Source organism: Budorcas taxicolor, chromosome 18 (assembly GCF_023091745.1).
Source record: "Budorcas taxicolor isolate Tak-1 chromosome 18, Takin1.1, whole genome shotgun sequence".
In the NCBI taxonomy this organism is placed as follows: domain Eukaryota; kingdom Metazoa; phylum Chordata; class Mammalia; order Artiodactyla; family Bovidae; genus Budorcas; species Budorcas taxicolor.
In genome coordinates, this window is record NC_068927.1 from 3,590,771 (window position 1) to 3,603,294 (window position 12,524).

Here is a 12,524-nt window from a genome sequence, read left to right on the forward strand (position 1 = left end):
GGGTGATAGAGGAATTAATTATTCAGTGGAAGACGGTTCCTGGGGTTGCTGGCAGCAGAGAGAGTCTTCGTTTTTGGTGCTTTTTACAGGAGAACATTCTCATTGATAAGTCTCCTATGTCTTTTCCTCTCCTGATGTACAGGTTGGATGTGAGGTCAGAGACATTCCTTGGTATAGGAGGTTTTTAGGGAACATCAGTTGCCTCCTCCCACACCCTTGACTGCCAGGTCATTCCAGGTTTCAGGACCTAACTTGGACGGTGAAGATGGAGACTCTGACCTGGTTCTGTCCATTTACCCCAGCCTGAAGACAGCTGGGCTTGGGAGCTATAGTGTGTAGTACTTAGTTGTGCCCTCTCTGGCTGACTTCAAGTCCCCTGGGTACAGCAGGCTGGCCCTGAATCATTCTCAGCCCTGCTGACCTGGAGGGAGCAGAAAAGCAGGTTTGTGCTGAGAGAAGACGCAGAGACCACCAGTCACAGGCCTGGGGGTGAAGAAGAGGAGAAACAGGAAGGGTGCTGAGGCCCTGGCTGCAAAAAGGCAAGCCAGGTGAGGAGTGTGAGGGATACAAAGAGCTCACACAGTCCGCAGCGCGGGAGCGAGTTCCAAACGCACTCCACAAGCTGTGCCAGCCAGGGCACAGTACCAAAGGGCCCTCTTGGACAAGGCGGTGGGGGAACATGTATACGGTTGTGTCACTAGTGTAGGACCGATTACAGCTTCACAAGTGAGAGGAAGAAGACCCACGCGCTGGGCTTGCGCTGGCGCGAAGGCTAGAGGTCAGCGGGGCCGGTCTAGACCCCACTTCTGCAGGCCCGTCTGATCCACCCATGCACCCAGCTCTGGCCGTCCTCGCGGTGGCCCGGGGCTCCGCGACGCGCACCGTCCCCCTCCGGGGCGGCAGGGGGCGGTGTGGCGCCAGCCGCTCTCCCGCGCACCCTCGCGCTGCCGGGCAGGCGGGCGGAAGCCGCCGGCGCACGGGGCCCGGCTGACCCGCGGAGCCGGCCGGCAGCAGCGCCGCCATGCCCGGGGACCACCGCCGCATCCGCGGGCCCGAGGAGTCGCAGCCGCCGCAGCTGTACGCGGCCGACGAGGGCGAGGCGCCGGCCCCTCGCGACCCGGCACGGCTGCGGCCGGTGTACGCGCGCGCCGGGCTGCTGAGCCAGGCCAAGGGCTCGGCCTACCTGGAGGCGGGCGGCACCAAGGTGCTGTGCGCCGTGTCGGGCCCGCGCCCGGCCGAGGGCGGTGAGCGCGGCGGCGGCCCGGCCGGGGCGGGCGGCGAGGCCCCCGCGGCGCTGCGCGGCCGCCTGCTCTGCGACTTCCGCCGCGCGCCCTTCTCGGGCCGCCGGCGCCGCGCCCCACCGGGCGGCGGCGAGGAGCGCGAGCTGGCGCTGGCGCTGCAGGAGGCGCTCGAGCCGGCCGTGCGCCTGGGCCGCTACCCGCGCGCGCAGCTGGAGGTGTCGGCGCTGCTGCTGGAGGACGGCGGCTCGGCGCTGGCCGCCGCGCTCACAGCCGCCGCGCTCGCGCTGGCCGACGCGGGCGTTGAGATGTACGACCTGGTGGTGGGCTGCGGCCTGAGCCGCGCGCCGGCGCCCGCGCCCGCCTGGCTGCTGGACCCCACGCTGCTGGAGGAGGAGCGCGCCGCCGCCGGCCTCACCGTGGCGCTCATGCCGGTGCTCAACCAGGTGGCTGGGCTGCTGGGCAGCGGGGAGGGCGGCCCGACCGAGAGCTGGGCGGAGGCCGTGCGCCTGGGGCTCGAGGGCTGCCAGCGCCTCTACCCCGTTCTCCAGCAGTGCTTGGTGCGGGCCGCCCGCCGGAGGGGTGCCGCTGCGCCCCTCTGAGCCAGAGACCCGAGCAACGACGGACGCCAAGGACCGAGCCGCAGCTGCCGCCACAAGGACCCGCGCCGTCGGCCTGCAAACGCGTGCGCCGAGCTGAGAACCGGGAGCACCGGAGAGGATCTGCGGAGGCGTGCCCAGAATAGCCGTGTTGGAGCGATTCTTTCCAGACTGCTTCGTTAAAGAAACTTTTCTAATTGACTCCCAGCCACGATCCAGTTGAAGAAACCTGCCAGCGCATCTTGACTCCTAAGTTGGAAAGGACTTCCGCTGTACTCATCGGGAAAACGAGGCCTATGCAGGCCAGCCCGGGACTCCCTCCTGAATAACTGGGCTGCTTCTGAGAGCGGGGACAAGGAGGCTGTGCCTTCCACGTATATCTGAATCCAAACAAAAACTCTTTTTATAATCTGAAACATTCTGTTGTTTTTGGTACCGACTTTAATGAGTAAGGCTCTTCTGAGCTGGGGACTGTGTTCTCAGGGCTTGGGACAAGCATTATCGTTAATGTGTCCTGGTGTTGCTGGTCCACTAGTGAGAGGGCACTTGAACTGCCAGGAGTGAGAGTTTCTGGATGCTGGAGATGGAGTCTGGCCATTCTGTAGGGCAAACTGGGCCTGTCTGACCAGGAGGGTGGGCTCTGCCCTGTGTGGCTCGTGTGTGGCTCCTGAGCCCTGCAGGTTTGTGCTCAGGTCTGAGTTGGCGAAAGGGCCGCCTGGGGTCCTCCCTGCACCAGCTTGGTGTAACCTGAGCTTGTGTGTCTTAGGGGCCTGCTCAGCTGTAGGAAAGGCTGGCTCGAGGCAGCTGAGAGACCAGAATGAGGCCTGGGGACCACACCAAGAATCCCTGACTAGGGGGAAAAATACAAACTTTATTTGCCCCCAGTGACATAATATATATTTCCAAAGCAGATCTGAAATATATAGAATCACAGCAGAAAGAAACAAGATAGAAACAAAGTAAAAATGGGAACCCTGTGGACACTCAGCCCCCTGTGGACGGGGGGCTTTGAGAGGGAGGAGAGCTGACGCTGCTCCAGGGAGTGGGCATCCAGCTCCGCTTGCAGGAGCAGGCCTCGGCTCTATGAGATGGTGCGCTGGTGCCGGGCAGCTGCGGGCCCCCCCTTCCCTGCAGCACCTAGGCTGCCATCTGGACAAAGCTAAAACCAGCACTAGGGCCGGGTCCCTGGCTGGTCTGGCTGAGCCACGCCTCCATTTCCATCGCCCTGGCTCCAGAATGGGTGGCATGGGTGCTGCTGAGAGACCCTCGAGAAAACACTCGAGGCAAGGACGGTGCCTGGAGCTGATGAGCCTGGAGGGGTTCCAGCCTGCTACTGACAGCCCTGGTCTGACGCCTGATTCTTGACCTGTAGGAGAAGCAGAAGCAGGACCCTAGCACAGAGGGCCAAAGCGCGGTGAGGCTGGGAAGGGGCCATCTACTTAGAACTACCAGCCTCCAACCCCCGTTTCCCTTTCCTGGCAGCTCTGGCATCTTGGTGTTACTGTAGATTCTTCCTGAGACCTGTGAACCCAGAACCACCAGACACATGGCATTTTGTCCACTCAGCCCAGGTTTCCTAGATGTGATTCCATCTTGGGGAGCAGTAAGGGTGCCCTGGCCCAACAGGCCAAGGGGCAGCCAGAGCTGGGCAAGTGGAAGAAAGGAAGCTCCTACTGGTAACCCTACAGTAGCCCGGCCTTGCAGAGAGGGTCCTGACAACAGCGGGTGCTTGGCCCACTTCAGGGACCACCAACAGCGGCGGAGGCTATGGTATAGTAGGGAACGCTGGGGCTCTTGGAGCTGCACGGAAGGCTATTATCGGATCGAGGTTTGGATTTCTCAGTCCAGGAAGGTCCGTGTGCTTCGGCTTCCGTGGGGAGCACAGGACAATGCAAGGGAATTAAGAGGGGGGCGATAGGACAGGGCCCTATCTTCCGGACATTGCCTGTGACAGCAGTCAGTCACCTCCCTGCAGCTACTGCTGTCTCCTGCACAAACAAGGACCCAAACACAAGGAGAGTGAGGATGGGGGAGGTGCCAGGCCACTCACCACGGCCTCCGTGTCTGTGTGCTCCTGGGAGCCTTCCGCCTCCGGACGGGCCCTCAGGCCTCTGGGCTCCTGCCTGGGTTCAGTGGTTCTGCATAAGGACCCCTGACTCCCAGAGCCCCTGTTCTGTTCACAGCCCTCTGTCCCTGGACAGGCATAGTCACCGGTCAGTGGCCAAGTCTGAAGGCCCCAGCTAACCCCCTAGAGGCCCCTCTGTGCCGCACTGATCTCAGGTGTCTAGGCCCCCAGAGGACAAGATGCGGTGGGCTGAGTGGAGACAAGCTCTAGCTCCAGACCGCTGCTGAGTGGGAGGGGGGGCTGGGTCACACCCAGAAGGAATGGGGGTTGTGCACCTGGGGAGGGTGAGGAGGAGCCCTGCAGCCAGGGGGAGCCCGAGGCTGGATCCCAGGTACCCTCAGCAGTGGGAAAACCTGGCGCCTGTGGAGTGCGGCCTGGGCCCGGCCTTGGGGGCCTGACCTGGAAGCTGGCCCCTCTGCTGCTCCATGAGTTCCACGTGCTCCAGCAGGCGGTCCACCTGGGCCTTGATGTGGCTCAGCTCACCCCTGAGGCAGTGCAGCTCCTCAGTCTGGACTGCGGGCGGGGGCAGAGGGCGCTGCTGCTGGGACCTCTAAGCCCACCCTCCCTGCTAAGGGCCTCCCAGCTCCCCACTAGCCCTGCCGGTGAGGGCTGTGCCCGATCACTCACGCTTTATCTCGGGGGGCAGCTGGCTCTTTCTGGGGGCCCTGTGGGGACTGAAGCGGCCCTTGACCCCCGTGCCCAGGTGGGCCTTCCGGATCCTGACAGGCACGCGGTGGAGGAGGGGAGGGACCCCCTGGTGTTCGTACCCCCTGTGGGGACGGGACAGAGGGTGTCAGGCCACCAGCCTCCCCTGCGCCCAGAGGCCAGCCCTGCAGGACCCACCTACCTGCAGGGGCCGTCTTCCCGGTACAGTTCGTAATCCAGACTGTAGCTGCTGCTGTAATAGAAGCGGGGAGAGGATCACTGCCGGGGGGCCAGAGTCCTTGCCTAGACCCCATCTGGGGAAACAGGTTTCCAGCTTTTCCTTAGAATCCCAGGATTCTTCACCAAAAGAGCCCCCTAGGCACTTGACCAAGGTCACTTTGGGAGACCCCAGCAAACTAGCTTCCCCGCTGGGCTCTGAACGGGGAGCCTTGCAGGTGGCTCCCGGTGGCAGGAGGGGCAACTGCCCACAGGCTCCTGGCCAGTCAGATCTGGGCCCTCCGCAGGCCCCTCTGGCTGACCCAGGCATGCTGATCCTGGTGTGGTTCTCAGTCTGGCAAAGGATGAAAGGCAAGAGTTAAGTCCGGGCTCAGAGCTGTGGAGGGGCTACAAGAGCCTTTAATCCTGCGTGGGAATGGCCGGGATGCAGAGCTGGGCTGGCAGGGTGAGGGCGGAGGCCCGGCCACCTTCGCTGCAGTGAGAGGAGGTGGGCGTCGAGGGGGTGCTGGACCCGGCCTGGGCAGGAAGATCCCGTGGGGCTACCGCCCCTGAAATTCAGTGCAGCTTCAGGTTTCCGTTGGAGCAAGCGGGGCGCTGGGGAGGGAGGAGGGGGCTGTGAGGGGGGTCAGGGAAGTTTCTGAAAGAACCTTCCCTGCCCTGCGCCCAGGAACGAGGAGAGAGGTTGGTGGGAGCCCTGGGGCAGACGGGGGACATTGTGGGGAGACCTTCGCCTTCATCGCGAGGCCCCCAGGCCTGCGGATGAGGTTTCCGGCCGCCCCGCCTTGCCTTCTGGCCTCAGGAAGTCTGGGTGGGCGGCCCGGGAGCCTCGGGACGCCGCTGATCCCGGGGGTGGAAGGCCCTTCCTGGGAGAAAGAGAAGGGGGCACGCTTCCGGCGCCGCGGGGGCCAGGACGGAACTCGGTGTTTCGGGTTTCAGCCAAGCGCGGCCCCTCGCGGAACCTCCTCCTGGTCCGGGCCCCCGACGGGGCTGCGACTCCGCTCTGGAGCGCAGGCGAGGGGAGCCGCGTGGGCCGGCAGACGACTACCAAGCTAGCAGAAGCAGCTCTCTGCTGAGGCATTGGTGGTTCAGTGGTAGAATTCTCGCCTGCCACGCGGGAGGCCCGGGTTCGATTCCCGGCCAATGCAAGAGGCTGATTGTTTTCTTTTAAACCCCTTTCTTTCCCCCCTTAAAAAAACTTTCTAAAATACATAAAAATGACTACGTAACACTGATTCACTGACTGTTGAGTACAAACCTGGGAGCTACGGGAGTTGAGACAGAGTTGAGTTGAGTTTGGGGTTAGAAGTTAGGCCTGGGCTTGCTGCAGGTCGGGGGCCTGGGGTCATTCGGGCTCTGCCCCCTACCACCCCCACACCCCCAGTTTCCTCTAGGGTTTGTAGCCTTGCCCCTCCCAGGGTCCATAGCCCCTTCTGTCCCCTGGTCTGGGCTTAATGATTACAGTCTGCAGGCTGCCACTTCCCACAAAAAGGGAAATAAAATGCACCGTCAGAATGATGCCGACGGTGGAGGTCAGACCTCAGGGCCAAAGGCCAGGGGACATGGGGCAATAGTTCTGCCACAAACCTTTCCCTCTAGGTTGACAGATGCTGTTTTGAGACCCAAGGCAGATGACGTGCACTTGATCAGTTCTCACAGAGAAGGCATCCAGCACGTCGGGGGCTGCCAGGACCCCACCCTGCTTCGGACGTTTTCCCACAGTCTGCTGTCTGACTGCCCCCCCACCCACCCACCGAGGGCTTCATTCTCCCCACTGGAGACCCCTAAGGACACATGGACCTTGAAGAGGCCGCCCCTGCCCCAGGCCTTGAGTGCCCGGCACCCACGAGTGAAGTCTACGTTTCTGAAGGAGAGCTGGCATTTCTTCCATCGCTTCTGTCTTCCTCCACAGGACTGAGGCCAAGCCTGCTGGGCAAGGGGCTGGGAGGACATGAAGTCAGAAGAAGGCAACTGGAACTGAAGAAGGGGTAGCCCAGCGTCAAGGTGGCCACATGGAAAAAACAGGGCAGAGAACTGTGGGAAGGGGCCAGTTACAACCCATTAGACAGATATTTACAAAACCCTATCAACCCCCAGATGAGAGTCTCCCACATGAGATGGGAGGCAAACCACACACCGTATATGCAGTTCTGCTTCACTGGAGAAACCCAAGTTTAAAAATCTATGTTACCTGTGTATTACCAGATGTGAAGCTGATGACCAGTCCGAGTTTGAAGCATGAAGCAGGGCACTCAAAGCCGGTGCCCTGGGACGACCCAGAGGGATGGGATGGGGGTAGGGGGGAGGGGGGTTCGGGATGGGGGGTCACAGGTACACCTGTGGCTGATTCATGTCAATGTATGGCAAAACCCACCACATAGTAAAGTAATTGGCCTCCAAGTAAAATAAATTAACAACAACAAAAAGTCTGTTACCTATGAGTATGCATCTACTCATCAGCCCCAAACAAATGCAGTGAAAAAAAGCAGTCCACCCTGTCAAAGGTAACCCAGAGCCTGAGGCTGCCGCGGACAGGGAGAGATTTGGCCTAATCGCTCTTGAGGTCAGCCTGGAGGTGCAGAAGCTTCTCACAGCAGCCCCCACCCAGCCCTGCCGTCCTGCTTTCAGGAAGATGAGACCCAAAAGAAACCAGAACCTTTGGTACCAGGTGTTTACACAGCGCTGTACCTTACAGCAACCACCTGCCAACTGCCTCCTGCCTCTCCTACCGGCGAGACAGAAACCACCGAGTGTCCACAGACAGGCCAGGAATGGAGCACAGGCATTGCAGACGCCCACGGAGCGGGCCAAGGGCCCACCGGCCCCCGCACACCCTCCTTATCACCTGGGCAACTGGCACGGTGGCTGGCAGAGGTTGCTGAGTGCCTTTCTGAAAACGTTTAAAGGTTTCTTTAAAATTCCTTGAGGCTTCCCAAGCTAGAGGGATGATTTCATCCAGAAAGTTTCCTATTTTCTACTTCCCAAACATCTATACTCAGAAACAGCTCCCGAGTGCCTCGCAGGAGAGGTTCCGCTCGGAGGACCCACAACATCCGGGTCCCGGCGAGGGGAGAGGGCACCCCCAGCAGGAAGGGGGCTGGGTTATGTCAGCTAGAAGTGGCCTTGGAGTGAGCTGGACCGACCCCCCGACCCCCCAGTTTACGGGCAAAACCTGTGGCCGAGGGAGACCGGCCTCCTCCAGGGCCTCCTGGGGTGCTTCTTCTATCCCGGGGAGCCCAGGGCTCCAGACAAGCCGTGGTCAGACTCCCTTCCCAGCAGGCAACCCCGGACTCACCGGGAGGCGGCTGCGCCCCACGGCCTCCTCCAGCCCCGCCGGGCAGCGCTGGGCCTGGGCTCCCGAGCCATGTCCGATCTGAAGGGAGAGCCGCGGGGGCAGAGCTGAGGGCCGCTCCGGGCCGGCCCTCTCTGCCCCGCCACTCTGAGGGGAGGCGGTGCCCGCAGAAGGCCATGCAGCGGGCCCCTGTGCCCAGTCCGTGGGCAGCGTGCCTGGCCCCCGGACCCGGCCCAGCTGTCCAGGGCTGGGCTCCACTCTCAGGGGATCCGGTGCTGAGACAGTGTCCCTTTGACTCACTTCAAGGCAAAAGAACCCCTGAGGGTGGGGAGGCTGCTCTACCGTCCCCCCAAACTGACCTCGGGAACCAGCCTCTTTGCCCAGCCCCTGGGGCCTGGGGTGGGACCGTCAGAGGCAGGAGGGGGGATGTCCATGACCCCTGAGGGACCCCAGCCCTGGCCGGGTTAGCTCTGCAGTGTGCCCGCCAGCCGCCCACCCGCAGCTGCCTGTGGGCTAGGCTCCTGGGCTGGCTGCTGACGGGGCCCCAGTGGCTCTCTGCCCGCCTGGGCTGCGCGAGGACACCTCGCTGCCCTCTCTCTTGGCGGCGGGGGAGTCAGAGAGTCCACTGAACTGGTTTAGAGCAGGGCTGAGCAGCAAGCCCGGCAGTGTGTGCAGCAGTCGGGGCAGGGGGTCTCCTTTCGGGCCTCTTCCGCGCCCACCGTTTGAGCACAGAGCTCCGTGCTTGTGGCAGACAGAGGGGAATCTGCTCATTGCTGTATTCCCACAGCTCACCTGGGGCCTGGCCACCTGGTCAGTGCTCAGTGGATATCTGCTGAATTAATGAATGGAGCGCCATTAGGTCAGTTCTAGCTTTTGTTTGTGGGTTTGGATGGGATCCCAGAGTTTCACCTGTGACTTTGAGGCCCCTCCCTGAGCCCAGCCCCTTTCCTCCTGAATCTATGATCATCATCCACAGCCCACTTTTAGCTGCCAAGACAGTAACGATTGAGAGCCTTCTTTTCCTGTTCCCAAGACTTCCTGCAACACAGTCACTAAGAACATTTATCCAGCACCTGCTTGCTCACGAAGAGCAACAGGAAGACCAGCCAATAGTGTCCCGAGGTGCTGGCAATCCTGATCAAGTAATCAGTTGGGAGGAAGTTGGTGATTCTGTACCTGACCCCCCTCAGTCCTTCTTTCTCTCCCATTCGCGATCCTGACTTATCCACTCAATAACACATTAAACACACATCCAGGCACTAAGAAATCAGCTGTGCGTCCATGCCGTCTGGCTTTACCTGTCTTTCCTTTGACTTTCATATTCACAGTGTCCAGAGAAACACACCCATGTTCATCACGTAGGGCAACAATGCCTGAACACTTGGAAAATACGTAAAGCAAATCTCATTTTTTAAAATGGACTTGGGAAACTCTGAAGAGGAAGCTTGCACACATGTAGCACTCGTTGCAGCCTGTATAACCGGCAGGAAGAAGGAAGATAACTATTTTTAACAAAGGAGGACATTAATCTCATGGGGATTTTATTAATATCTCCCGCTTTTTTTTGGCTGGGGGCGGGGGGCTGCTCCATGCAGCTTGTGGAATCTTAAGGCTTGAGCCCCGGCCGTCAGCAGTGAAAACATGGAATCCTAACCACTGGACTGGATTCCCTGGTAAGTCACCCTTCCTGTTCAAAAGCAGGGAGAACATGTAATTCCTAATGTTTTAAAACAGCTGTTGGAAAACAGAGCCCCTCATAATTAAGATATTTTAGGGACTGCAAAGGCAAGATAGCTTCACCTAATTTTTGGACAAGCACCTGTGCCTTTCTGGAAAAATAGGTGAACATTTAGAGAATTTAGAGTTATAATGGCCATCGTGGGGAAACATTGCTTTAGATACGTTCACCTAAAGGGAACTCCTTATGTGCCAGTCGGGTGGCTCAGCTGGTAAAGAATCTGCCTGCAATGCAGGAGACCTAGGTTCAATCCTTGGGTTTCGAAGATTCCCGGGAGAAGGGAATGGTCAACCCACTCCTCTGTTCTGGCCTGGAAATTACTATGGACAGAGGATCCTGGTGGGCTACAGTCCATGGGGTCACAAATACACTTTCATTTTTCAAAGGGGTACCCATCAAAGAGAGAATTCCAAACCTTTCAGAGACAACTAAATTCATTTTTCAATTGGTCTGCAGAAGTTTCTAAAAGATTAAAAAAAAAAAAATCCCACAGCTTTAAAAGGATTTTTACTACAGGTGACTAAAAAAATCTTCAATGAAAAACTGACCATCTGATCAGGTAAGGTTAATTTATTCCATCTGCCAGGAAAAATAATTTGGATTTGAATTTTACACCTGGGACATGGCTAAAATTTTTAAAAACAAAAGCTCTAAGGTCTTCATGTCTGCCTGCATATTACGTATGTCTATGTGTGCATGTTACAGGCATGTGATATTTCTCTACCTTCAGATGGTGTTGCCAAAATTAATTTGGAAGGAGCCCTATTTAGTTGGCTGAAAATAAAATTAAGCATGTATAAATTAAGTATACTCTCAGAAATATAGAAACTAACTCACATGTTTTTCCACCTCATGTGATCTGGAATAACGGTTGATAAGTAAAAGCTAGTTTAAGTTTGCTGGTGTAAATAAGAAGAGGCATATTTTCAGAATTGTCAGTATTGGAAGTAAATATGCAACTTTCTTAGCCTGGGTTTGCTAATCAATAGGCTCAGGCTGTCTTCAGTGTTTATCTACTTGTCTCACAGTGCCAGGTCTCGGTTGTGGGATTTTTGATCTTTGTTGCAGCATGCAGGATCTTTAGTTGTTGCACGTGGGTATCTAGTTCCCTGACCAGGAATCGAACCTGCGCCCCCCGGCATTGGGAGTGTGGAGTCTCAGCCACTGACCTACAAGGGAAGTCCCTAAGATGAGTTTTAACATCAAAAATACACTGGTACAAAATTAGAATTTGGTTTTTCCTCTCTATTAAGAAGGCAGAGTTTCTTTGCCTTAAATGTACTCTGCCTAAGAAACAATAAGATTTTGTCTTTATGAGATCTTACTCAGAAAAGCTGAGTCTTCTTTTTTAAATTTTATTTATTTTTGACTGTACCGCATCTTCCTTGCTGCTGGGCGGGCTTTCTCCAGCTGGCAGAGCGCGGGGAGGGGTGGGGTGGGGGCGCTACTCTTCATTGCGGTGTGCTGGCTTCTCTTCTTGCAGAGCAAAGACTTTAGACCACACAGGCTTCAGTAGTGGCGCAAGAGCTTCGTTGCCCCAAGGCTTGTGGAACCTTCCCAGACCAGGGACTGAACCGGTGTCCCCTGCATTGCAGGGCAGTTTCTTAACCACTGGACCACCATGGACATTCTTCTTATTTTTCATTTAAAAAAGTTCAAAAATTAAAATATAGTTGATGTATAATGTAAGGTACAGGTGACAGTGTAGTGATTCATAATCACAGGGGCCAAGAACCAAGAAATAGGGAAGAGGTCTTTGCTCCGTGTTCACCTCTTACAAAGACTTCCAGAGCGATTTCCTAAGGGACACCCGCTTGCATTCCCCCTGGTTGTGAAAAGCTTGAGCACCCAGAATGTGGGTAGGACAGTTAATGAATGGGAATCATAATGATGAGGCAAGGATGGAGAGGCTGGCAGTCAGATGGGAAGAAAGAAGAAGGCTGAGACAGAGGCCAAGCTGACGGAAGGAGCGAGAGTAGGAGAAGAGAACAGCTGATGGAGGCGGCCAGACTGAACAGCTGTCCCCAGAGTCCCACGCTGATTCCCAGACACATCCCCCCCCCCGGGTTCACGGATGTGCAGAATAGTCCATTATTTTCACAGAGCTCCCAGGAAGAGAGGGAAGGGTGACCCTATCATCCCCATATTACAGTTGTGACCGGCAGCCAACAATGATTGAATTCCAGCTATTGGCCAGGCATTGTGCTACGAACGTTAAACATCCATCATCTTGTTTCATCCTTATAACAATTTCGCAAGGTACATGTGCCCCATCGTTTTATTTTTTAAAATTTAATTTTGGATCTGAAGGGATCTTTGGGCTTAGTTGCTCCCTGGCACGTGGGATCTTTAGTTCTCCGACCAGGGAGAACCCCCTGCATTGGAAGGTGAAGTCTTAGCCACAGGACCACCAGGGCAATCCCGACGCTCCCCATCTTACAGAAAGGCTTGGAAGGTGCCCAGGGTCACATGGAGAGCAACTTGAGAGGAGTAATGAGATCTCAGTCCCCTGCCTCGAAACCACTGTGTTCCAAGAAGTTGGAGGACTTACTGAAAGACCCTTACTGATGGGCTCTGCTATAAGCAAAGCCCGATTCTATCAGCACCTCCAGGCCTCACTGCCTTTGTGTAGGGATGCCCTGCTACCCACCTT

At 57.3% G+C, this 12,524-nt stretch overlaps 2 protein-coding genes and 1 non-coding gene across 3 annotated transcripts; 2 read left to right on the plus strand and 1 right to left on the minus strand.

The window, feature by feature from the left end:
* Positions 1–1,021: 1,021 nt before the first annotated feature.
* EXOSC6 (exosome component 6) lies at positions 1,022–2,253 on the plus strand. Its single transcript, XM_052655962.1, has one exon. The coding sequence runs from the start codon at positions 1,022–1,024 to the stop codon at positions 1,838–1,840; it is 819 nt and encodes a 272-aa protein (XP_052511922.1). The 3' UTR covers positions 1,841–2,253.
* A 538-nt stretch (positions 2,254–2,791) lies between these two features.
* On the minus strand, positions 2,792–9,341 carry LOC128063401 (collagen alpha-1(III) chain-like). The gene is made up of 8 exons (XM_052656145.1): positions 9,207–9,341; positions 8,137–8,280; positions 5,626–5,844; positions 4,810–5,178; positions 4,590–4,732; positions 4,362–4,447; positions 3,888–4,030; positions 2,792–3,203 (listed from the first exon to the last, which is right to left on the minus strand). Exons 1-8 carry the CDS (start codon positions 9,339–9,341, stop codon positions 3,168–3,170), a joined length of 1,275 nt encoding a protein of 424 aa, XP_052512105.1. The 3' UTR covers positions 2,792–3,167.
* Positions 5,919–5,989, plus strand: TRNAG-GCC (transfer RNA glycine (anticodon GCC)). Its single transcript has one exon. It is a non-coding gene; the product is annotated as a tRNA-Gly (tRNA).
* Positions 9,342–12,524: the final 3,183 nt, after the last annotated feature.

Excerpts from the sequence above, each read along its gene's own strand:
- EXOSC6 (XM_052655962.1), top strand. The coding sequence starts at position 1,022 with ATGCCCGGGGACCACCGCCGCATCCGCGGGCCCGAGGAGTCGCAGCCG.
- LOC128063401 (XM_052656145.1), bottom strand. The coding sequence starts at position 9,341 with ATGGGAGAGAAAGAAGGACTGAGGGGGGTCAGGTACAGAATCACCAAC. Across the intron at positions 4,031-4,361 it reads GCAGAGGGGCCAGCTTCCAG|GGACAGAGGGCTGTGAACAG; the intron begins GTCAGGCCCCCA and ends ATGCCTGTCCAG. Across the intron at positions 3,204-3,887 it reads ACACAGACACGGAGGCCGTG|GTCAAGAATCAGGCGTCAGA; the intron begins GTGAGTGGCCTG and ends CTTCTCCTACAG.